Source organism: Girardinichthys multiradiatus, chromosome 23, assembly GCF_021462225.1.
Source record: "Girardinichthys multiradiatus isolate DD_20200921_A chromosome 23, DD_fGirMul_XY1, whole genome shotgun sequence".
In the NCBI taxonomy this organism is placed as follows: domain Eukaryota; kingdom Metazoa; phylum Chordata; class Actinopteri; order Cyprinodontiformes; family Goodeidae; genus Girardinichthys; species Girardinichthys multiradiatus.
Window position 1 is genome coordinate 5,279,489 of NC_061815.1, and position 26,560 is coordinate 5,306,048.

At 41.4% G+C, this 26,560-nt stretch overlaps 2 protein-coding genes across 5 annotated transcripts in view; one reads left to right on the forward strand and one right to left on the reverse strand.

Annotated features, from left to right (window-relative positions):
* The window catches only part of zgc:154054 (Alpha-1,3-mannosyl-glycoprotein 4-beta-N-acetylglucosaminyltransferase B-like), a 29,085-nt gene extending 12,117 nt beyond the window's left edge, over positions 1-16,968 (forward strand). For all 3 annotated transcript variants that reach the window (XM_047352697.1, XM_047352695.1, XM_047352696.1), the window contains exons 7-15: positions 612-687; positions 1,151-1,265; positions 1,362-1,492; positions 2,311-2,418; positions 6,317-6,510; positions 8,757-8,835; positions 9,954-10,029; positions 12,356-12,468; positions 16,669-16,968. In XM_047352697.1, coding sequence (XP_047208653.1) covers positions 612-687; positions 1,151-1,265; positions 1,362-1,492; positions 2,311-2,418; positions 6,317-6,510; positions 8,757-8,835; positions 9,954-10,029; positions 12,356-12,468; positions 16,669-16,686 — 910 coding nt within the window. In that variant the 3' untranslated portion in view covers positions 16,687-16,968. The remainder of the gene's footprint in view (positions 1-611; positions 688-1,150; positions 1,266-1,361; positions 1,493-2,310; positions 2,419-6,316; positions 6,511-8,756; positions 8,836-9,953; positions 10,030-12,355; positions 12,469-16,668) is intronic.
* Positions 16,969-19,628: 2,660 nt separating this feature from the next.
* Positions 19,629-25,699, reverse strand: LOC124860926 (short coiled-coil protein B-like). 2 transcript variants are annotated; one of them, XM_047354535.1, is made up of 4 exons: positions 25,530-25,699; positions 25,075-25,160; positions 24,910-24,990; positions 19,629-22,403 (listed from the first exon to the last, which is right to left on the reverse strand). In XM_047354535.1, exons 2-4 carry the CDS (start codon positions 25,154-25,156, stop codon positions 22,261-22,263), a joined length of 306 nt encoding a protein of 101 aa, XP_047210491.1. In that variant the 5' UTR covers positions 25,157-25,160; positions 25,530-25,699; the 3' UTR covers positions 19,629-22,260. The 2 variants fall into 2 exon arrangements, with proteins under 2 accessions (XP_047210491.1, XP_047210492.1); XM_047354536.1 differs by having other exon boundaries at positions 25,075-25,143; positions 25,530-25,690.
* Between the last annotated feature and the right edge of the window lie 861 nt (positions 25,700-26,560).

Genomic DNA, 26,560 nt, shown 5'->3' on the forward strand with positions numbered 1-26,560 from the left:
AGCACTTGTTGGCCCTTTTGCCTTCACTCTGCGGTCCAGCTCACCCCAAACCATCTCGATGGGGTTCAGGTCCGGTGACTGTGGAGGCCAGGTCATCTGGTGCAGCACCCCATCACTTTCCTTCTTGGTCAAATAGCCCTTACACAGCCTGGAGGTGTGTTTGGAGTCATTGTCCTGTGAAGGCAAAAGGGCCAACAAGTGCTAAACATCTCTGGGAACTCCTTCAAGACTGTTGGAAAACCATTTCAGGTGACTATCTCTTGAAGCTCATCAACAGAATACCAAGAGTGTGCAGAGCAGTAATCAAAGCAAAAGGTGGCTACTTTGAAGAACCTAGAATATAAGACATATTTTCAGTTGTTTCACACTTTTTTGTTCAGTATATAATTCCACATGTGTTAATTCATAGTTTTGATGCCTTCAGTGTGAAGCTACAATATTAATAGTCATGAAAATAAAGACAACTCTTTGAATGAGGTGTGTCCAAACATTTGATCTGTACTGTACATGTTCCTGTGTTTGAGTAGAAAGTTAGAAAGCTGGGGTTTCTCCTGTAGTCTGGGTCACAGGCACACAAGGACATAAATGTGTAATTAATGTGTTTTGTTTAGATGGCGAACTAAGCAGAATCTGGACTACAGCTTCCTCATGCTGTATGCTCAAGACAAAGGAAGATACTATATTCAGGTAATGCCAGATTTTCACTACTTACACAGTGTCCCCTACATGAAACACACTAAAATCCCAGGTAGGAATACTCATTGGTCAAACACACCTTTTAAAAGCACTGGTTGCTCCTCAAGAACAGCAGGCCAGTTTTCTGTTTTCTTTGACTGAGTCTCACCATGACTGGAGTAAGGCCACCTGCTAGTGGTGTCAGAAAAGTTGTGTGCACCCTGCAGTAGTGGGAAGGGGAGGTCACGTACCACCTGGACCCTGTGTGCATACCTGTATCACAAGCTGATATGATGCTATTTTGGTTTTTTTTTATCTAGCTGAGTTAAAATCCTTATTAACCAAGGGATGGAGGCAGCTCTGAAAGTACCTGATCATATGGAGAGTCTTGCTGTCAAGCGTCCTTCTACAGTTCATTATTTTCCTAATCCCGTACTTAGATTTTTTTGTGAAAATGTCCGTATGTGTTTTCCAGTTAGAAGACGATGTCTTTGCAAAGACTGGTTACTACAGTGACATGAAGGCATTCGCTATGGAGCCAGCTTCTACCGAATGGCTCTATCTGGAATTCTCCCAGCTTGGATTTATAGGTGTGTTTGTGTTTTCTGCACAGCCTCGCAGCAGGAAGCTTGGTTTTTGCTTTAGTGTCCTGTCTTTGGGGGGTAAGATATTTGTTTGTCTTCCAGGTAAGATGTTTAAGACCAGCGACCTACCAATGATAGCAGAGTTCTTCCTCATGTTTCACAAAGACAAACCTATCGACTGGTTGCTGGATCACATTTTGTGGGTGAAGGTTTGCAACCCAGAGAAAGATAATGTAAGTCTGTTGTGTCAAGACACAAATAACCCTGAAGATTAAATAATTTAATAGTTCTCAAATTGTTTTCAGAGTTTAAAAGATAACTGTCCCATCAGTGTGAAGTCAGAAATCCATCGCAGTTTCATTTCCTACATATCAACATCAACATCTTGCAGCCATTTAATCTTTAATGGTCAACATTTTCTGATATATTGTTCTGGATGCTGTTGGCCATTCATTATATTTTTTATGAATTCATTCAATTTAACAGAAATCCAGAGCTTGCAGTACTAAATAGTGTTAGTCAATAAATGGCACTGTGGGCATATTATAGTGTTATAACCAATATTTACTGCATTGAAAATAACTAGAAGATGTACATTTAGATGTTCCCTGATGTCGCACATTTGAGACATAGTGTTATAGGCGACTGTGGCAAGGCTCTTAATCTCAAGTTGCCTCACGTTACCTCAAGTATGAATGTGTGAGTGTTAGTGAGTGCGATTGGGTGAATGTGGCTCTAGTGTAAAGTGCTTTGAGTCTGTATGAGTGGAAAGGCGCTATATAAGTTCAGTCCATTTACATCATAAATAATCTAGATTTAAAAGGAGAATTATTTAGATAAGTTGATTTGCTCACTCTAACTGATCCCTATCCAACTCTATGGACTCCATCAGGTATAACATCAGATCATATAAAATTACTCAGCCTATTGGCGGCTTTTAATTTCATGCTTAGCTGCTGCATGTGGTATATTAGCATAATCATATTCATGCTGTGATCTTTGCTGTCATTTCAGTGAATCTCAGTGATTTTTTTTTTTTGATCTTCTGCAGAAACACTGTGATTATCAGAAGGCAATGCTGAAGAAGAGATATAAGCCCTCGCTCTTCCAGCATGTTGGCCTTCATTCTTCTTTGCCTGGAAAACTACAACATTTGAAGGTGGGTGCACTTCTGATCCAAGATAAAAGGTATGCATATGGAGCCAATATCAGAGAGTTGGAGAGATTATCAGGATCCCAGATTTAGTGATTGCTGCAAGGAAGTGTTTCACTGATTGTGGCATGATTTTAAAATATCTCCATTGGCTTCCAGTGGTTTTTCGCTTTAATTTCAAAATCCTGGTTCTGACTTTTAAAGTTCTCCATGGTCAGGCTCCCCGATACATTAGAGCCCTGTTGTGTCCGTATATCCCTTCTCGAAGGCTAAGGTCACTGGATCAGAATCTTCTTAAGGTCCATTACACCCGTTTTAAGACTAGAGGAGATCGTTCCTTCCAGGCCGTTGCGCCAAAGCTTTGGAACGATCTCCCGCTCTCATTACGTTCTCTTGATTCTGTGGAAGTTTTTAAGAGCAAACTTAAAACCTATCTCTTTTGCAAATATTTTTAACAGTTGCAGTGCGTTGGATGTAGTTATGCTACTATAGGCTTGTGACTATTATATTTACCACTACCCTCATAGTGATGGTTTTTGTTACATTTTTTGTGCCTTTATTGTTTTATCTAAATGTATAATTGTGCACTTCTGTAAGGCACCTTGTGACCTTTAATGTCTGTGAAAGGTGCTATATACATAAACATTTACTTACTTACTTACTTGATCAAATTTAAATAGAAAGGCAGAAATGAATAGTTAATGGTGAACCCTTCCTGACCATTTTCCAGTCAACTGTGTAAGATTCCTGGTTTCTACTGCTATGGATATTTCTACATGAACACTTGAGTTAGTGATGAGGAGGGAAATAAAAATTATACTTATTTCTCAAAACAAGATGTCTCGAATATATAGCAAAATAAAAATCCTGAATAACCTCAAAGAGAACAAAAGTCTGTGAGGATAAAGGTTTGTTTAAATGGAGTAATTTACAAGATGACCCTGGTAGGAAGAACAGAGAAAGGCTGGTTCCTTCTGTACGAACCACATATACAAGGACAGCTGAGATTGTTTCTTTTTATCCTTTCTTTCATGATATTATTCTAAATTTCACCAGAGGTGGTGGAGAAAGGGCACAGGGTGGATGAATTGGGGGTGGTGAGGGTGGTGGGTTGTTGTTACCATAGAGAGGGAATATGATTGGTCCACAAAATATTTAGGTACAGCGTAAAGAACAATGTGGATGCACAACGTTGAGCTGCTGGAGGATGAGCAATGTTAATCAGCTGACTTGTCAATGATTATGATGGGATGGCTGATCGATTCAAGGTTCAAGATTCTTTGTTGTCATTATGCCTCCATAATGAAATTTAGATTAATATGTTTAGTCTAAGTGAAGCAGGAAATCTTGGAAAACTACGGAAAGTCCCACAGTCTTTCTTTAGTTTGGTGAAGACCTGTTCAACCTATATGCAACTGAATACACAACAAAGACAATATAGTTAATGTTCAAACTGATAAACTTTATTGTTGTTTTGCAAATATTCACTCATTTTGAATTTGATGCTTGCAACACGTTCCAACAAAAGCCTGGGAAAGGTGAGGAATGCTCAACAAACACCTGTTTGGAACATCTCACAGGTGAAGAGGTTAACAGGAAACAGGTTAGTGTCATGATTGGGTATAAAGGAGCATCTCTGAAAGGCTCAGTCATTGACAAGCAAGGATGGGGAGAGCTTCACTACTTTGTGAATAACTGGGTGAGCAAATAGTCCAAGAGTTTAAGAAGAACGTTTCATCAAAACTTTCAAAGAATCTGGAGAAATCTCTGCAGACCCCACACACCCTGCACATAAACTGTTTAGAGTTTTACCTTCAGGCGGCCGCTACAGAGCACTGTTTACTAAAACCAGCCGCCACAGAGACAGTTTCTTCCCCCAGGCTGTTTCTCGTATGAACATTCAATAGAGAACAAAACAACAGCATACAGATGTTGCAAATGCACCTTTTTTATTAGATATGTATATATTGTAAATATGTATATTCTGTAATACAAAAACAGAACAAAAGAACAAAGTGTACCGGAGTCAAATTCCTTGTTTGTATGTACGCACCTGGCAATAAAGTTGATTCTGATTCTGATAAGTGGCATGGCCGAAAGCCAACATTGAATAACTGTGACCTTCGACCCCTCAGGAAGCACTACATAAAAAGTGACATCATTCTGTAACAGATATTACCTCGTGGGCTCAGGAACCCTTCAGAAAACCATTGTCAGTTAACACAGTTCATCTCTACATCTATAAGTGCAAGTTAAAACTCTTCCATGCAAAGCCTTATATCAACAACACCCAGAAACGCTGCTGGCTGCTCTGGACCCAAACTCATCTGTGATGGACTGATGCAAAGGGGAAATATGTGCTGTGGTCTGATGAGTCCACACTTCATATTGGTTTTGGAAATCATTGACGTCGTGTCCTCTGTGCCAGAGAGGAAAAGGACTATGTAGATTGTATCCGTGCAAGGTTCAAAAGCCAGCATCTGTGATGGTATGGAGATGGAGGTGTGACAGTGCCCATGGCATGGGTAACCTGCACATCTGTGAAGGCACCATTAATGCTGAAAGGTACATACAGGTTTTGGAGCAACATCTGCTGCCATCCAAGCAACGTGTTTTTCAGGGACGTCTCTATTTATTTCAGGAAGACAATGTGAAGCCACATTCTGCATGTGTTCCAACAGCGTGGTTTCGTAGTAAAAGAGTGCTGGTACTAGACTGGCCTGCCTGCAGTCCAGACCTGTCTACCATTAAAAATGTGTGAAGCATTACAAAGCACAAAATACAACAACGGAGACCCTGGACTGTTGAGCAACTGAAGTTATTCATCAAACAAGAATGAAAAAGAATTCCACCTACGAAGCTTCAACAATTACTCCTCAGTTCTTAAACACTTATTGAGTGTTGTTAAAAGGAAAGGTGATGTAAGCAAGGTAAACGTGGTAGACATAGTCCTGTCCAGCTTTGTTGGGAGATGTTGGAAGCATCAAATTTAAAATGAGTGAATATTTGTGTAAAAAGTGTATCAATTTGAACATTAAATATCTTGTCTTTGTAGTGAATTCAGTTTCATATAGGTTTAACAGGATTTTGAAGAGAACAGTATTAATAACTGCAAAAACGTTTGAATCGACCCTCTAGAGAACAAAAACACACACCTGATTCCACACTGACAATATCTATTAGATAAAGTCAAAATACATAAGCTTTGTTTGGAAAAAACTAACTACACCCTATGATTCAGTAGCTTGTAGAACTATTTTTGGAAGTCATTACTCTCCTTAGTTAAGTGTGTCTGACTTTACCCGTCTCTTCTGTCAAAGTAAATGCTTATGTCCCAACATTGCTGTAGTTTGTTTCTGCACAGCTATTTTAAGGTAAAATGTTGGTGAAGATTCTCAGTCATCCAGGACATGACGATCCTATGTGCTGAAATAGAAGACAACTCAACTTCTTCTCTTGTTTCTTAAATATGTTTCATAGCTACTCACCCACTGTCCACCCTGGGAGTTGCTTGGTTCTAATGAGGCAACATGTGAGGTGTCGTGGTCATATTTGTAGGTGTGAATGGTTGTGAAACCACCTGAGGAGAGAGTCATGGCTGCACTCAAGGTGATAGAAAGGTGGGAACAACAAAGACAGACCATAGAGGACATATGTCCCTTTTTTTTTAAATGATCCATTTTCCCAGTCTAAAACACACACACTGCCACACCATTCTGGGGTCTTTTCTTCTCAGAGTGCAAGGCAATGTGTTGATGTAGATTACTGTTCATCCAGGACATGGCAAAAGGAATTACCTAACCTGAAGGTCTTGATTGTTGTGTAACAGGGAGAATGAAGCTGATTGGCTTCTTGTATTACATTAATGTGCATCTTATTCTGTCCTCTTTCTCTTCCCCTGCAGGACAAGGACTTTGAGAAGCAGAACTTGTTTCAGGCTCACAGTAACCCACCTGCAGAGGTGAGCAGCAGCATGAAACACTACCAGGAGCACAGCCTGGACAGGCTTTACAAAGGAGATGACTTCATGTGGGCATTATCACCGGTCCAGGGTGACTACATCCTCATCAGCTTCCCACAGCCCATCCACATATCTGGGTCAGTTGTGCTTGGGTTTTTTATGATGTTCTTGTTATTGTTCACTTTACCCTACTCTCATGGATGCAGTATCTCAAGAACATCTTGGAATAAACCCTGGATGGATTGGGATGAAGGTGTAAGTGCTTCGCTACAGTTCCAGACTTCAGTTCTTGGAGGGGCCTTTTGACCAGCCTTGGTATTGGCTTAAGAGCCAATGGGGCAGTGAACAAAAGCCTACGAATATGCTGCATCTGATAAAGTGTTAGTAGACAATATTTTCTGCCCTTTTGCAATTCAGCTCTAAACTGGTCTTGGAAGCAGAGTTTAAAAAGCTTCTGTTTTTGTAGGTTCAGTCAGTAAAATCCTTTTGCACTATTGAGCTCTGGAATCTATAGTAAAATGTTTTAGGCTTGGTTTACATCTTGTTCCCTGTGTGCTTCATAGCTGAGCTTATTGAGCAACTGGCAGCAGTTAACAGTCTTGATATTGTTTAGGCCACTGTTGTTTGTTAGGAGGTCAGGGTAAAGACTTTATTGTCTCCAATACTGACTCAAGTTGTAGAAGAATATGCATTTTCCTATTGAGAGTCCCAGTCTGATACATCATACATAAGTTATAGCTCCGTCTTCTAGACACAGCTGTCTGGATATCTTACTACAGCATCCAGAGCAGGTCACATGACAGAGAGAGAGCTGCAGCACCCAGCCCAGTCTTCTTCTAGCTCAGTGGTGTCCAAATGTTTTGCCATGGGGGGCAAAAATGTCAAGTTGAAAGTTTTTGGGGGCCACAAAAGTTTAATTGTTATTATGTTTTATTGAAATTGCATAAACTATTTCATTTTTACCTGCTCAACAATAAGCTAAGCATGCGATATTTTAAGGTTTGCCCACTGAAAAGAAAAAACAGCAAACAATATCCTAACTTTTTTAGGTTGATCAACTTTTTCTAGATTGTTTTGTGTGTGTCTTTTCAGCAACAAGAATAGGATATGGCTTTATTTTGCCAAGTTTAATAAATGGGTGTGCCCAGTTCTGCTTTTTAGTAAAAAACTAACTGGATGTTTGTGGCCCTATTTACTATTTATTAAATTACAAGCAAACACACGGCTGATAAGAGATAAATAGTTTGTGTTGCAACTTACATTTTCCATCTTAAGAAGGTTTTGATTTGTGTGTTTCTTTTTAGAAAGGCATCAGTAAAGATTGCACCCTAACATTTTTTTAATATCTGTCTGCATCAATCTTCTGAGGTGTCAAATCAAATTTAGGCTATTATTGAACTGTGATCAAGGGCCACTCAAAATCATTCAGAGAGCCCCAAATAGGCCCAGGGCCGCACTTTGGACACCCCTGTTCTAGCTGTACTATTGTCCATCTTTGTTAGTCGTATGCATGAAAATATGCTGTGATTGTTAAAAAAAAAAAAGCTTTTAGTGGGTAATAAATGCAGTCAAGTTCATAAATTAACAAAAACAAATTTTTTTAAATCTCATTTTAATTGGAATAATGACAGCGCTCCTCCCGACCATATATGGAAACAGTGTTGCAGGAGGACAAATCCTATGTTGCTAGCACAGCGAGATGTATGGATGCATTGGGATTCAGGAACTGATCAGTATCTGTCACATCTAGTGAGACCAATGCAGCATCCCTCCACTTACAGAGTTGAGTCTGGATTTAGCTGAGAGACCCTTCCTGTTGTCCTCTGAATGAACATTAAGCAGGAAGGGACTAAGGGACAAGTGACAAGGAGCTGCATTAGCAGTGCTGTGCTCTTCACGGGCCGTGCTAACGGCTATTCTACTGAGTAAATTAGACTTCAGTTCCTTTATTCAGTTTGTAGTCATGAAGGCCAGAGTTTGTCAGCATGCTGTAAGGTGACTAGTCTGCTGTTTGTTTACACAAGCATGCATCAGTAAAAATGATCAATCAAAATTACAATGAAGTCTCCAAACATAAAGATGTCACACAAAATGATTTTCTCTGCTAAACACCTCAAAAAATGTTGATTTCTTCAAACATGGTTGCTCGGTTAGCTACTCTGTCAGCTCAATCTTCCTAGTTCTGTGGCTCTTTTTATGTGTTTATGGAGACTTCAGGTTTTTGGGTTGTCTGTCTTTAAGTTTGTCTCACCTGCCACATAAAGGATGTGCTCCAAGAAGTGAAGGCAGGTATCTCTCTGTTTCCTGTTTGGATTCCTGCAACTATGATGCAATAAAAATACAGAGTTACCAGTAAATAAATACATGTGTGTTTGTACTGTAGCTACGTGTTTCGTAGTGGAAACAGCAAGGCAATGGGGGATCAATTCTACAACACCACAGTGGAAGTGCTGCCCAGCCATGTGAGTAACCAGCCTGTGCTGTGTGCGTGCTTGTTCTCTGGTTGCTCTACCTGCTGCTAGTGTACAAAGTCTTGGTTTTCATTGCAGGCGTTGATGCCTTAGGAAAGAGTGGCAGTGTAACAGGAAACACCCGCCACAACAAGCTATCTGCTATCACTGCACCACCCACTGCACTGCGTGTGTGCTAGCCCACACTTGTGTCACGCTAAAAGGGAAAAGTGTTTATGTGACGGCTGACCTTTGAGTAAAGTTAGACAGACACAGGATCTCTGAGTGGAAGATAAGAGGGAAACCACAATACATGAGATAAGGCCAGGTCCACAGGCTTCATGTTGCACACCAACCAGAGTAGTCTGCTCTCTGACATGATCGGCTGTCAAGGAAAAGATGTCCCTGTGCACTAGATCAGGATATTGAAGTAATTCTAAAAACTGTATTTTTAAAAACATGTGATATCGAAGGTAATTTGTCCAAATTAACAAAAAATAGAACATACAATTGTTTAATGAAGCTTCTTCTAATTGAATGTGCTTCTTTGAAACAAAATGATCAGTAAATTGCAGGTGAGACTGGAGAAGATGGAGGAGTTATCTCCTGTGACTCAGTCTAACAAAGAAAGCAGTCCTACAGTATTCCCACTTTAAACAATATGGGGTGAGAAATTCCACCTTTCGCAATTACTGCTATGTGTGACGGATCTGGTAAAGTAGTGATCAGCAACACAAGGGAAGGGAACGAAGAAGGCTATAAACAGTCAACAAGCAAAATGATCTTAATGAAGAGCTTTCTCTACTCGCACAAATCAGTTTGTCCTGATGAGGGTCACAGGTCACAGCGAACCTGCTTTAAACAGGGCTGTATTGAACTGGACCAGCATGTTAGAGAAACATGTCATCCAGAAGTATTCACCTAGAGGCTAGTGCTGAAATAGGTTCATCATATCCAGGTTCTCTTAGAGAAATCCAGTTTAACTAATCCTCATGAGTTTGCATATTGCTACCACCTTTTTCAGTCATTTTCAAGTAGGATTTGGTCATACCCTCTGTGCTAGAGTAAAAACTAGTTGCCAATCGTCTATCTGTTCTACAGCCTGACTCAGATGTGTTTGCTTCTTTTAGACAACAGCTGAAGACAAGCTACTCGCTGCCTCGATCACTAAATCCAAACAGTCGGATGGCAGCTTCATCGTTATTGGTGAGTAAATGACATGTTCAATTCTTCTAATGGTAGCTGTAATATCAGGTGGCTCTTAGTCTGCACCGCTGTAAGCAAAGGCATGAATATAAGAAATGCTGAAAGAAATCTGATTCCCTGTCCCCTGAAGGGACACAGTGTTAGGTGGCGCTGTGGGGGACAGCTGCTCCTTGCCACATCTGCTCCCTAATATCTGGTGGGCCACCTGTTGATGCCTCTCCTTCCTTACCTGTTTTCAAACAGAACTGCATCTAAAAACTAAGCAACTCCGTACTTATCTTTATGTTCCGGAAACTACCTGAAGATACACTTTCAAAATTCCATAAGTGCAAAGATGAAGGCAAGGAAACTATTTGTCAGGGACGCATAGATGACAGCAGTCATACAGTCTGCTTTAAGAATACACACTGGACTTGATCCTTCTTTCAACTCTGCTTCCAAGACCAGTTTTTAGCGTGTTTGCTTTCATGAATATGCAAAACATATGATAATAACCCAAAAATGATTATTTATGGGAGGGGGATATGCAAATGTGATCCCTTATCACACCTCAAATGGATTGCGGTGCTGTTTTTGGTCGATGTTTAGTATGTTTGAAATGCAGGTAGTTACTGGGATGCAAAAATGTCTGCTGTCACTGTGGCTAGATGGAGGTATAGATAGATTGACAGATGATGGAGAGAGAATCATCTTTACATGTGTCAGCAGATTTGGGTTGTCAAAAATAAACTAGATGAGAATAGAGGATTCTGTGTAGGATTATCTAAGGTCTGATTTGGAGCCAATCACAAACAGACACCATGATCTCTCCTAGAATAAAACACCTGTGCTGCATCCTAACCCTGCTTTTACACCTAAAAGCATCATGAGTTCGTTCAGATCGAGAGTGATAACTCTGGATGGCTTTTATCCTCCTCCTCATAACTCTGAAGAGGAGGCCACTGCGCCGCTCCCAGCGTCTGTTCCTACATTAGAGAAAACTCTGCTGGACGTCCTCTATCTGTCCAGCGCCTCTCACATTGGCTGTGTGAGGCTATTTCACAGGCTTTTATTTCCTCTGGATTGGATCCTCCAGAGAATCTCAGAGCTCATTCAATCAGGGGGATTTCCTCCTCCACGGCTCTGCATGGAGTCACCCTTCCTGCATGCAGACGCAGGGTGCCATAATATTTATTATCAGCCACGGTTCGTGACTTCTGCTGTTATTGTCACTGTGGCTGTATTTGATAAAGCCTCCGTGTGAACAGCGGTTATTCTCCTCTGCTGTGTTGCTTGTGGCACACGGGGTTTTGTTATGCTGCAACATTACGCATGATCCAGTTGCTGATGTGTCTCCACGTTCCCTCCTGGAGATTTTTGACCTTCATTTTCCTATTTACAGCAGCAGGTCTGTTATCTCAGCCTTTCCCTGACCAGAGATATTCTTCTCTGTTCATTGTGATGCGCAGGACGCATTCAGAAGGCTGATTTTTTGGTTTCATTTATGCAAGCAGATGTTTCAGTTTGTGGTCTGGATGGACCCAGTGAGGCATAGACTACATCCTGCTTTGCCTTTAACCCACTAGCGATAGCCTTAAAGGGCGAAGCCTATACTCATAGAATCTGGGGTTACAGTACGTAACCAACGATCGCGCACAACACGCCTACTTATTGCACGTGCAATTTTTATTTTTCCTCTAGCAATTTAGTGCCCCCTATTTGGGATCTTTGAAGGTCAGGGCACTTGTATGTGGTGTGTTGCCTGTGCTGACACGTTGGTTCATCTCCAAAGATTAGGAACAAACAGCATGACGGACCCGTAGTGTGTCACAGTAAGTGATGTCCAGCACAGCATAAACAGCCTGGTGTTATGGAACAGGTGCACTTGTGTTTGCATGCCCCTTTATAAAACACAGGTAATTACCTCAGCTCTAAAGGTAGATTCAAACAGTGATGCTGATTCTGATGTCGATTCTAGAGCATAAATACTAGACAATGATTACACCGATAAAAAGTGGAGGTTTGATGATGATAGCCACTATCTAGCAAGTATGTTACAAATCAGGTTTATTGTAAAACCACTTTGGCTAGTGTTGTTCTAGAGGAGCTGTTGACCATGAGTAATTAATTACCTCCAGAGAAAAGCAAAGTGTACAGGTTCAGTATCGGCATGGTAACAGTGTCGGTGTTAACAGGCACCAGCTGCTGGCCACACTAGGAACAGGAATAATGATGATCTGTGAAGATGGAATCTGTTGCAGTAGAAAAGAGAACAATCCCAGCTCCCAGTTTAGTCTGCATGTTTAGAATGGTTACACAAGAACATACAAAGCTCTGTTTGTTCCAGGTGAATTTAACAACGGAGTAGCTGCAGGTGAAATCAGAGAAGCTCTGCAGCCAATCTCAGCTCTGCGCCTGGTGGTTCACTCTGACTCGGACGTCTGGGCTCTGCTGAGTGAGGTCAGTTCCCTGCTCTTGGTTTGGATGATTGATTAGATGATTGATCAGAATACTAGTTCATTGGTCATCAAATAACTTGTGTTGTGGTAGCATATGCTGATAGAGGAAATAAAAATAATTCAAAACAATAGATCAAATAATACAAATGTAGATATAGAGTCAGCTGCCGTTTTATTTGGTACATCTTGCTAATAGAGGATTGGATTCTTTTTTTCCTTAAGAAATGCCTTAGTTCTTCAAGGCATAGGTGTCAGAACCATCCCTCTGGGTTTTATAGTCAACAATAAGGTGAAGGCACCACAGAGTTGCTGCAGATTTGTCAGCAGCACCACCATGATGTGAATGTCTCAGTCCACCACATCCCAAAGGTGCTCTGGTGTCATGAGATATGGTGGCTGTGGTAGCCGTTTGGGAACTCAGGAAGCCAGTTTGAGGTGGTTTAAGCTTTGTGACACTGAAGATTATTCAATCAATCAAAACTTTATTTATAATGCCATTTAACATACCATAAGGCAACCTAAGTGCTGCTAAAGTGAATAAAAAATCAGATAACATCATAATAATGAAACCAGTGAGCAATAATTAAACAAAAAACCTAATACGATAAACAATAAAAGACAGTGGGAGGACTGGCCAAGTGCGTTCTGGAAAGAAGAGCCAGTGTAAAAGGATGAGTTTTTAAAAGAGATCTAAAATCATTAAGAGTTCTGGCAGACCTCACAGATGAAGGGAGACCGTTCCAGAGTTTAGGAACTGATGGGCTGAAGGCAGCTGATAGGCTTTGTCCCCCTATAGTCACAAGTCGAGTCTGTGGAACCACCAACAGCATTAGATCTCAGAGCTCTACCAGGGTGAGAACTATGTAGGAGCTCAGAAAGATAAGGTGGTCCCACACATTACAACATAAAAAAAACCAAGAGCGAAATTTAAAAAACAAATCTAAAAGAAACAGGCAGCCAGCGCAGATAACACAATATTGGGGCAATATGCCCACACTGTCTTCTCCCCATTAAAAGGCAGGCAGCTGAATTTTGGACCAGCTGGAGATGGTTTGGGAAGAGACTGTCCAATCCCACTATAAATGGAGTTTCAGTAGTCCAGTCTAGAAAAGATAAAAGCATGAATGACCCTTTCAGGAAAATCATGAGGAAAACGAGGCACAATTTTGCTAACAAGCCTCTGATGATAAAAACTAGACCAGAATACTGCATTGACCTGTCTGTCAAATTAAAAGTTATTATCCAAAATAACCCTAAGATTCCTAATAAAACAGTCTGAGTCCAAGGAGCCAACAGCACTGCTGCATCCTGTCTGCAGGTCAGTTTTCCCAAACACAATGACCTCTGTTTTATTTTGATCTAAGCAGAGGCAGTACAGCTCCATCCATGTTTGAACATCCTGTAACCACTTCTGCAAATTCTCAGTACACTGGCCTCTATCAGATTTCAGAGGTAAATAAATCTAGATGTCATCTGCATACCAATGAAATTACATTATATTTTCATTATTTTTTTTAAAAATTGACTCCAGTGAAAGCAAATGCAGAGATGAAAAAATAGTGCCAAAGATGGAGCCTTGAGGTACCCCACGTTTAGGTGGAGCCTCTGTGGAAGAAAACTGTCGAAGTTGGACAGAAAGACTCAAACCATTTAAGTGTTGTGCCCTTAACACCAACTGACTGATAATACAATGTGATGATCCACTGTGTCGAAAGCAGCAGTGAGATCAAGAGAAATTTAAAAAGCAGAAGCTCCAGAATCAACAGTTAAAAGCAAATCATTGCACACCCTGAGAAAAACCAGACTGAAACTTCTCATAAATGTCATATAGCTCCAGATGGTCAAGTCAAGTTTATTTTTATAGCACTTTTCAGCAACAAGGCACTCAAAGCGCTGGTCCTGTAACTGAAGGTAAACATCCTTCACTAATATTTTAGAAAGAAAAGGCAGCTTAGAAATTAGCCTAAAGTTTGAAAGAACTTTAGGATGCAGGTTGCATACCTGGACGGTATGAAAACCTGAGGTGATAAACTATTTCAGAGGTAGTCAGAGGCTCAAAATGCTCTAAAACAGCAGGAGATATGGGAGAAATAGCAGGATCGGGGGGGTCAAGGTAAGGGTAAAAACCTGAAAGTAATCACTTTATCAATAAATCATTTTAAAAACGTTTGACAGTAAAAACACAAGAAATCAGGCAAGAGGAATAAGGATTCTAAAGAGAGTTCAGAAAATTAAAAAGACTTTGAGGCTTTCTGATGTTCTCAGACACAAAATTACCACAAAAAAAAAAATGGGTCTTAGCATTTTTGACCTCAGCTTGATACTCAAACAGTTTTTTAATATCTCCAAAGAAATGTGAAGCCTATCCTTCGTCCATTGTCCTGGCAAACAGAAGATGGGTACACCATGGTCATAAAGGGATGGACATAATCCGCAACAATCCTCAGATGGGCTGTGGCTTCTACATCATGTTCAGTTAGCGTTTGGTGCCAGGAAAATATCTCCCATACCATTACACCAATATCCACCAGCCTGGACTGTTGATACAAGGCAGGATGGATCCATGCTTTCATGTTGTCTACAGCAAACTCCGAGCCTAACTCATCAGACCAGACAGCCTATCCAATCAGTAATTGTCCAATTTTAGTGAGACTGTGTGAATTGTAGCATCAGTTTGCTGTTCTTAGCTGACAGCAGAAGCACCTGGTGTGGTTTTCTGCTGCTGTAGCCAATCTGCCACAAGGTTCACCCTGGTGGTTCTTGGAGCAACTGTTGCCTTTCTGTCATTTTTAAGTAATGGAGTAACGAACACGTGTAAATGATATCATTGTCCTTTTAATGTGTGTGGTGTAGTGGTGCAGCGCATGGCCCATATACGGAAGCCTCAGTCCTCCATGCAGCTGTCCCGGGTCTGAGTCCCGACCCCAGAGACCTATGCTGCAGGTCTTCCAGCCTCTCTTCATCCCACTTCCTGTATGCCTACTAAAAAACAGAAACAAACACAACTAGTGCCAGAAATAAAAATGTCAGATGTGGCCTCACTATTTTCACAAGTGTTTTGCATCTACTGCATTTATGAGCATGTTACACATCAGGCCTCACTGTTATCCCTTACTCCACTGTTCCTGAGAAAACTTAACAAATTATTCACTTTGGGCCATTTGTTAGTGAAAGTGTGCCCACACAAGGACACCATGTGACTTAGAGGACACTGGACACACTGAATTTCTAGTCACTCAATAACCCAAAGCACAATGTTTGTGGTCAGTCTGCTCACCAGATACATGAAGTGAAGCTGAACTGTTCTTAATAGAAACTGATTCTAACAGCCAATGGGTTGCTTAGCCAAGGCCGTTTTATTTTTAAGCAGTTCTGCAAACATCCTTTTGATTGCATATCAAAGCATTAAGAACTAAAAGTATTGCTCATGTCTGGAGAAGTGTATTAATCCCTTGAGATGATAGTAATTGATTTAGATGAATAAATAAATTCATTTCAACATTTCTCTGAAGGTGCCCATTCCCACTGCCTGGAAATGCAAATAAGCCAAAGAAAACTTCTCCAGGACAAAACTGTTATTTTCTCTTGCATAGCTGCACCCTGCAGACCATGCTGCTCTGGGCAGGACGGTTTAGTCTAGCTTAGACAGATAAGAACAAAAAGAGACCTTGACAACGGTTGTTAAGCATGAATTTGATTCTGTTAGCATAATGTGTAGGCAGCATGGTGCTGGGTTTATCTGCAGGGTCCAGGCTGCTTTGCAGGGTTTGCTTTCTTGAGTCAGAAGTAGTGAATTTCTATGACTGACCAGATAATGCCGACTTCAGCATGTTTACATTTACTACCGTGTTTCAGTAGGACTTGCAAGCCAGCCAGTTGGATTTGGTGGGAGCACTAATTTAAAGCAGAAGGCTGTCCAAGGGTTCTAGTGTCTCTGACGAAGTCAGACAGATTCCTCACCTGGTATTGCAGCTCAATCAGTTCCTGGGTGAGTTTGGTATGGTGTTTCTAGAAACTCTTCTGGTTCCAGTAGTGCTGTATAAATAGTAAATATTTGGCTGCTACTGGGATGTCAATTATGGGACGAGCAGCAGGACCAGTTTAACTTGCTGGATTTGTTCTTCCAAACTCAAAGAAAGGTGTTCAGTCTTAAAATGATCCATGTTTTCTGGGTAATATTTATTCTTGTTCTGTCTGTCAGGTTCACATTAAGATATGAAGAGTGCAGAGGGATACTCACTGGACAAAGATCGCCTTCTGCTGGACAGACACTCTGACTACAGGGACATGTTCAGCCCTGAAACCCAATGATCACCCGTTAGTGTGATCTAAGAGGTGCTTCAGACAGAAATCTCATGTTGGGTAATGATCTGGAGGAAGAAGCTGACCAAACACAAAACCTGCTCCAGCCACTACTGGTTCACACCAAGATAACCTTTCACGCAGGTTTACACCGTGACAACGGATTTTTCTATTAAATAAACACATGTATGAAATATCACACTGCCTCATGAGTGTTTAATTTCATTCCTTTAGACTTTTTTATGTTAAAAATGACCCCCAAACAACAAAGACCATCTGCTCTTATATAGGAACATCCAGACAGATCAGATTTAGTCAGTTAGTGACCCAGAAAATGTTAGAAACAATGAAAATCAATCTGCAATCACCCCCTTTGAAGACCACAGTCTCTGCTTTTCTGAATCTGTATGCTAGCAAGAACAAATTAGTTTAAATATTCTGCTGTCTCCAAAATCAATCATAGAAATAATCAGTAAAAGTCTTATAAAAATGGTTGTTAGCTGTATAAATGTATTTATGTGATGGAGAAACACAGTTTAAAGAAACAAATCTGAATAGTGTGACATGAATGTCAATTGAGTCCCTTTCATTCTGATGAATGAAATAAATCCATCACCTCAATAAGTCACCTGTATTACTGGAGACCATTAGTGAACAAACAGCTTCAGGTCAACTGCTAATCATGCACTAAAAAATCTGGGCCCGTATTTACAAAGATTCTCAGAGAGCTCCCATCTTGGCCTAAAAATCTCTAGCTTAGGAGTGATTCAGTTCTCTGCTGAGAGCGACGAGACGATAGAAATTCCTACCTTAGGGAGGAGATGTGGTTGACCCCGTTCCTGGGTGTGACTCTGTCTTCTAAGAGCTGTGATTGGTTGTTGCAATAAACCAAAAACGGAAATAAAACAAATGTGCTCCCAGTTATCAATGGAGAGAAATGAACTGATCATAGAATTTATAGTGGATTAAGAAATGTGTTAATTGTGATGATGAAAACTTCAAATATTAAATTGTCACACAGCATCAAAATGTTTGATTAATGATGAGCATGTAAATAAGGTATATTTTGATTTACTAATTATTGTGTTTACTCGCCATGCTGGTGGTTTTCATACTGGCTCTATTTCATATTAAATAATTTCATATTCATATTAAAATTTAGCATTATACTGTGATCTCCTTGTATAATGAGGTTTAGTTTGGTAAAATGACCAAAACAAAACCGAGCTGAACAGAGGAGCAGAGCCTCCTGGTGGAGGAGAAGAGATGAGTGTTGAAAGGTAGATTTGGTCCTGGGATCACGGTGGGAACCAACAGACATTCCCAGCAGATCAATACATCGTTCCCTCTGCTTTCAGCACCAGTCTGGAATGTGAGCAGCTCTGGTACCTTCTGCAATCAGAAGCTAGAGAGGAGATATCAGAACACCAGAGAACTTCTCCACAGACAGGGGGATGTTGTAGATGACATCATCATGTACAGTACAGCAAATACTGATTCACCTCATTTACATCTTCCTTCTATGTATATAGTGCTTAGATTATTGTACTGTATTTATGTAACAGTGTTTTTTTTTCGAGTTTTTCCAAATGTGTTTTTTGAAAGCATTTACAGTCTGTAAACTTTTAAACATTTCTCTTCCATATTGTTTGTAATTTTGTTCACTTTTTATTCATGGTTATTCATAATTCTTCTATTATTTATCCATTTTAATATTAGCTTACTAGAGGTTGACCTTTAACCTGTCCTGGTGCTGAAACTATTTAATATTCCTCTAGGGGGATGATAAAGTTGATCTAATTTCTATATTAATAATTGTATTTTTGTTATAGAAGTTTATGTGCTCATTCACTCGACTATTAAAGGGGTTGATCCCTGCGCGATCAAGCTGGTAGTTTTATTAATTCACTGTTATTCATTGTAGAATCTCTCCTTCCTCTTGGTTTTTCCACCATCTTCTCTGCTTCAGACACTCAAGTCCTCCTCAGTTAACATTTCCTCACTTTAGGAGCTTTCTTGAGGCCTAAAATGCTTTGTGAATAACTTTTATGTTACCGAGGGAAGAAGAAAGCCAATGTTGATAGAAATCCACAAGTCCTGTTTGAAGTTTACCAAAAGCCATGTAGAGGCCACTTCTGGTCATGAGACCAATATTTGGCCTTTCTGACTACCTGCAAAACACTACGCATGGTGCAAACTAACACCACATCACCCTAAACACATCGTCCCAATGATAAAACATGGTGGTAGCGGCATCATGCTGTGGGAATTCATTTCATCAGCGAAGACAGGGAAGCTGTCTTCGCTGGGAAGGAAACCAGTTCAAGGTGGGAAAAAACTTAAGTCTGGGGTGGAGCTTCACCTTCCAGCAGCAGCTAGAGATGCAATAGAATGGTCCGGGTCAAAGCATATCCATGCGGCCAAGTCAAAGTTTAGACTGGAACTGAAAACTGTTTACAGACTCTCTCCATCCAATCTGAGGGAGCCTGAGGTACTAGAGAATGTCGGCCTCTAGATGTGGGAAGAGGAAGGACTCCAAAAGAGTACTGACCCAGGAGGCCTGAATACATATGATGCCACACTTTTCACATTTGTATTTGAAAACTAAAATGTTAAAACAATGTATCATTTTCTTCTACTTCACAATTCTGCATGTAGTCTCGTTTGCCTGGCACATAAGAAAAATATAATAAACTTCATTAGTGTAGCTTGAGCTGATGTCAGACCTGAAGATTCCACCATCAATCAGGTTTTTTAGCCTCCTGTTAAGATTTCCTTTCATCGCCCCTCAGTGTGTGAGAATATCCTTGAGAGAACTCTTGGTGACCTGCTGAGTCCACAGAAACAGCCTTACAGGTGTTCATCAGAAACAAAGATCAGAACTTTATTCAGCTGGTCATTAATAATGTAAATTAAAAAAACAACATGTAAACAATACACAAATGCAACAGGGTTGATGACATCTAATGATGCGTTCAGACCGAACGTGATCCCGACGAATTTTTCATCTCATCCGTGTGCTGTCGCACGCTTGACATTTCGCCAGCAATCTGTGTGGCCAATGGGCGACAATGCTCCATTCGCTCCACCGCATCATCAAATAGGAGGAGCTTCTACCTGCTGCTTGCTGGTTTCAACTCAACATGGAGCGAGTCACGGTGCTTTATTTATGAAAAGCCGAACAACGCCGCAGGCGTCGACGTCCCTGGGTTCACCAGAGACGGAACCAGTTTGGAGAGTACCACCATCTACTCCAGGAGCAACGTCTGGATGACCGTCGCTTTCAGCGGTACTTCTCTCTATCCAGGACCCAGTTTGAGGACCCGACTGTCCCGCGTTGGGGGAATCAGCCTCCAGGACACCAAGTACAGGTGCTGCATCCCCGCTGCAAAACGCCTGTCCATCTGTCTTTGGTGAGTAAATAAATCTCAGCTCAATAGAAAAACAGCCATATTGTAATGTCCACATCGTCTAAATATAATAAACATTTTTGTGCCTAAACATGTGGACGAGGACCGCCAAAATACAGCAGGCAAGACCTGATATGACAGAATGTAGCATGGTAGCGTATTGTATAATCATGTAATAACGGCTGATTGACGACCTAGAAATCATGCTTGCTGACATATGCATCTGAAAATGTCATATTTATGAATAATATATAATTTCCTACATAAACATAGATGTACCCTGAGCAACAGCTGTGAGTTTCATACTTATGACAACTGTTGTGCTGAAAAGAGGGCTATAGACGCGACGCGAACTGAGAGAAAAGTTCCGATTTTTCAACTTCAACGAAATTCGATTCGCGTCCGTCTTGGGTTTCGCTTCGCTCTATTCGCCCTAAGAGCGCTGCTCACATCACTAGAACCACGTTCTTGGCATCGCTTCATTCCTGAACACGCCTCTACATGTAACGCTCCGGTCGCGTCATTCGCGTTTAGTCTGAACGCACCAGAACACACTGGATGCATTAAATCTAGTATGGCTGCTAGTCACAGAGCTTTAACACAGGAACAGGAAGCAGAAACACACGACTGTAGCAGCTGAAGACCACACGGACACATTTTCTTCTAATGTTACCTACGATGAGCAGCATCACAACACCGACTCCAGCAAATGATAAGTGCTGTTCAGAGGGCTCATAAGTCTTCACCATAAACATCAATGCAAGCAAAACACAAAGTCTAAACTCCCAGTGTCTGCAACATTCGGACTGATACTGACTCAGAAAGGTCAAGACAAAGGGGGCGTCCTCCTGTCCCAGACCTGTGTGTGTCCCAGTGTCCCTCCTGTTACAAGGAGGACAGAAGGATGCGTCCTGGACGCTGACAGCTGCTCCATGTAACATGTGACCAGAACCCCAAGGACACATGGGACTGAGCGGAAACACTTAACCACCAGGGAGGAGAGTTGTTTCTGTTGCAGGAGCGGAGGGGAACAATTTGGACAAGGAATCAGCAGGAAGAAGGTTCAAGTCACTTTTCTCTGGTTTCCTACTAATGTTTGAAGGAAACCTCCGTCTTTAAACACTTACAAGCTATGTAGGACTCTGTAGACACTGTCATATACGTCATTCAAGAGGATTTGGCGAGATCACAGGGCTGGGTGTGCTTTCAGAGAATGCAGTTAGGCCTGTGGAACCAACTTAGAGCCTGACAAGTGTGTAGAACTATTCATCACAGTTAGAGTACATTATTATCATCACATATGTGCTGGCAAGCCCAGTGAAACCTGGTCAGAATCAGTATTTTGTCTAAATGGGATCGATGTCCATCGATAACACATCCTAGATCTGGCAGCACATTAACAACTGTCCATTGCTGCTTTTAATGTTCAGACAAAGATACATCTGTTTTTTTCTTCTTCTTCCTTCAGCTTCATAAACTAATGTTTTAGGGAGCGCATGGTTTACCTAAGTGGTGGGATTTATCCAGGTTAACATACATGTCGGCTGAGGAAGAGTACTCCAGTTGTCTCTCTTATTTGTTGATCTTGAAGAACTCTGTTAAAACTCTAACGGAAATTGGACATTTTTGCCACACTGGGCTTCCCTTCTAACAACTAGAAAATCCAGGAACTCTGTCCTGTACATGATGACTATAAATGTGCTGATGTGATAACATATCTCCAAGCCCGATGCTCCTCTGAATGTTCGTCCTATCAACAGTTCAGACTCCTGTAACAATCTGTAACAGTTCTGTTTAAAGTGTTTGACTCTTCAATCTGCTGATTAGGCGAACACATCGGGGGTCATCTGTTTCAGTACCGGGCTGATCTGGGTCAGACCTACACTATTAAGTTCCAGAAACCTGCTGGAATGCAGAAACACTGCTTCCTGGTGGTCACATAAAGATAAATAATATTTACATTCAGTCATTGCTTTGATTTCTGTCTGAGATGTAGTGTTATTCAAGGGTCCATGAACACAATCGATTCTGATGTTTCCAGGTTCAGGCAGATTCTGGGCCAGTCATCTCTGAAGTTCTGCTTACTTTCTTTTACTCTTGGTCTCAGTTGTCTGGAAGACACTAGAGGCAGACATGAGGTTCTCAATGTACTGGCCCAGAACCTGGTTCTCTGACTTCAGCTTCAGGTTCTCCTCTTTCACTGCATCCACCCGGGCAGACAGGTCTGAAACACACACACATCAGTAACAGTGTAAGACGAGGTTTTCTGTTCTGATCCGAATAATTCAGCGTAGATACACCATTGGTTTGTTGTGACACCACATTCTCAGATCCAGCACACTTTCAGTCAGAGTGCCGCCAACACCACCATGCTCACAGTGAAGCATGGTGGTGGCAGCATCATACTGTGGGATTACTTTTCTTCAAATGCAGATGGAATTATAAACAGTTTAAAATACCAGGCAGTTCTGACCCAAACCCTTCAGCATCACAGTGAGTTCAAGCATAAATCCAAACAAAGGACAGGTTTTCCCTAAAGAAAGTGTAAGTTTTTCCATGGCCTAGCGCAAGCCAGAGCCAGGGACTAAATCTGACCGGCGGACCTGAGGACGGCTGTGAACGAGAGATGTCCTCAGAGTCAGAAAGATCTGAAGAACTTTTGCAGGGTGGGGAGGACAAATATTTCGAAACCAAGAAGACTAAATGCTCAAATTTAACACAAACATTCTTAGACCAAGTGTTGGTAGAAGGGTGTAGACATGCATTCAACCAGGTTTTTATTGCTTTACTTTTAACATTTTAAACCCAACACTGATTTGTTTTTCAGAGCAACTGCAGAAAATCATTTCTAACAAACCTGGGAGTTCAACAGGAGGAAGTGAACACCTTCTACATCAACTGTACAGGAAAGGCTGTTTGACACCAGGCAGAGAGGATTATCTAATAAATAAATCAAGTCTTTCATTCAGTTCTAAATGACAAACCAGCAGATGGTTGCACAATAATTAATGACACAATAAGTTGGATGTTCTAACTGGCCGTCTCTGTTTCAATGTTATTCCTCCACTGACAGCCAACAATATTTCCCTCCATTTAAGAGAGAAACTGCCTCAACAGAGTCTTTACTTCCAGGAAGAGAAGGAACCCAACTTGAATGTCTCGATACACACCATGTGTTAGCTGGAGAGGAGAGGGTACCCTACCGGTCAAATGTTTTAGATATACTTTATGTTCATGACTATTTACATCGTAGATTCTCACCAAAGGCAACAAAACTATGAATGAACGCACGTGGAATTACGTAGTAAACAAAATAAGTGAAATAACTCTAAACATTTTTATTATTTTATTTTAGATTTGTCCAAATATCCACCCCTTGCTCTGATGACTGCTTTGCTCTCTTAGTGTTCTCTCCATGAGCTTCATGAGGAGGTCACCTGGAACGGTTTTCCAAAGAAACTTCCCAGAGGTTCATTGAGACACGACCAAAGGTTCATATTTCAGTCATCACAGCAAAGGGCGGCTGCTTTAAGGAATATAAAATATATTTAAAGTTCTTTTACAAATTTTTATTTGCTGCATAATTCCATATGTGTTCATTCATGTGCCTTCAGTGAGAATCTACATACAAAGGAAATAGTCATAAACATAAAGAAATGCATTAAATGAGAAAGGCGTTCTAAAACTTTTAACCGGTAGTGTAGGTGTGCTGCACACCACTCCCGCCAGGCCAGATGCCCCATTCAGATCTACTGCTAAAAGCAGAAGACGTCCACTGTGACCATGTGCCTGAAATAAACAGAACAAAGTTGTCTGCATTCCTAAAGAGAAACATGATCTGAAATAACAAATGGCACCGTTGAACCTGCAGAACATGGGTGTGTTTTGACCATTAATGTTATTTCCTGGAGCGTAACTTCCCAGAAACGTTTTAACTACCAAGGCTGTTTTTTGAGTGCGTCTCAACTGTTTGGTCCTGAACAGGGTCATTACTTAGATTATGTCCCCAGCTGCTGAAGAACATACAGCAGATCTCCTCCCACTGCCACAGCAGAGTCCAGACTGTGATCAAAAACAGTAAATGAGGCCAATACAGAATTCCTACCTGATTGTTTCACAGTTATGGATTAAAAGCCAAGAACTGTCACTCCAACCTTTGTGTAAATGTGCAGTTAGAACGAGTGTTTAACAAGCTGCACTGATCCTGATTCCAGAGTGTGTGCTGGGGAGAGCTGCGATTTTCACTTATAAAACCATAACCAATGATTGTACTTTACAGTATAACCTGGTGTAGAAACACAGCTTATGGTCATTTCCAGAATGTGGGTTAACTAGAGGGTGATCCCTAGTAGTTTACATTTTATTACTGCACATTTAAGTTGTCAACAGCTAATGACATAATGAACCTAGGTCACTCTGACAGGTCGTCTTAGACCTGGCCCCACTGACATACTTTGGTCTCCATTAAAGAGTAAAACTCCTCTCTGACCACCTCTTCCTCCTCCTCTTCTTCCTCACCCCTTCCCAGGTGATCCACTGGATCACAGGAAAGTGGAACAATGTGCTGGGAATACCTGACCAATTAGGACCACTCGCTCTGCAATCCCCATCCCAAAGTGATGTAAAAAAAACAAAAAAAAAACCAACCTGCCTCCCAGGACTGCCTGGGGCCATGAACTCAGAATAGAGCTACAACAAGGTGTTTCTGTCAGGAGGTGATTGTGCCTCACCCTCTAAGGTGTGTTGAAGCTCCAGCACCTGGCTGATGAGCCTGGTCTTCTCCTCCAGCTCAGCCTGGTTCTCCAGGTCACCTGCAGCCATGAAGCAGTTCACTCACACACACTGACCTCTCTTTAAAATCAGCTTAATGTCAATGAGTGTGTGTGTTTTCTCACCATCATCTGAGCTCATGGTGAAGTACTCGTCTTCCTTTTTGGAATGCAGGGCTGCGACTCTCAGAGACACTGAAATATACATTTAACTGCATCATATCAACATTACACGGAGTTTATAGTTGGATCACATCTGTGTCGAATTATCGCTTGTTTGCTTTAAAGGCAGCACTAAAAGGCCTTACATCGCTGTTGTTTTACACTTCATACATACAGTTGTTAATAAACTAAAGCTGTTCTATTAGCGGTGGGGCCATCAGCCTACAACTCGATTCGCATCCTTTAAAAACGAGCAGCGTGTTAGCTTCCCTGCTGGCTGTTGATTAGAAGCTAAAGAAGAGTTGGGCGCCGCCGCTACTTCTGCTGCTAACTAGCTGATAGCATGCTAACAGACTAGCTGCTAGCTGTTCACCGTCAGTCTCTATTGACTCTGCTGCTGACATGTCCAGGACACTTACCTTATTATGGGAAAAATAAGAACCGCTGCGCCAAACTCGCGGAATGTGGAGAGAAAAGGAAAAGGTTGGTATGAGTTAGCTTAGCTAATGTTGCCCACCATCTGCTTAATTTAAACCAAGACGAAATTATACATGATTCAGCCGCTGGAGGGCGATGTACCACTACTGAGTGGAGTCAGTGATCGGAACCCGGCAGCAGTCAGGAAATTAAAAAGTTTGTGGAAAAATAAAATATATAAATATATAAAACCCATATAAACGTTTAAGATTTGTTTCGACACACAGTTCAGAGTCTTGGGTGGCATGGGTCATTTGTTCATCAGGAGTTAGTCTACTCAGTTTCAACATATGAAAGTTATTCACAAAAGTAAAGGAGTCAGAAAAGCTTTATTGCCAAGTACGTTTTTGGACATACAAGGAATTTGTTTTGGCGTAGTCGGTGCAATACAGTACAAATTAAACAGTATAAACATATCTACAATATAATATAAATATATGTGCACAGTTTTAAGTGAGTGAGAGTAAATATAGAGCAGTATAAGATGTGAGAGAAATACAACAGTGCAGGTGATCATTGTACAAGTAAAGCAGGAGTCCAAGCTGAGCGTTAATGTAACACATAGAGTTACAAGTTACAGGTGTTCTGTCAGCAAAAAAAAAAAAAAGGGGGGGGGGGGGGGGTCAGGGTGGTTTCCGGGCTTTGTTAACCAGGCTGGTGGCAGATGGAAAAAAACTGTTCTTGTGGCGTGAGGTTTTGGTCCGGATGGACCGCAGCCTCCTGCCAGAGGGGAGAGTCTCAAAGAGTCTGTGACCGGGGTGGGAGGGATCAGCCAGAATCTTCCCTGCCCGCTTCAGGGTCCTGGAGGTGTACAGTTCCTGGAGCGACAGTAGACTGCAGCCAATCACCTTCTCAGCAGACCGAATGACACGCTGCAGCCTGCCCTTATCCTTGGCTGTAGCAGCGGCGTACCAGATGGTGATGGAGGAGGTGAGGATGGACTCAATGATGGCTGTGTAGAAGTGCACCATCA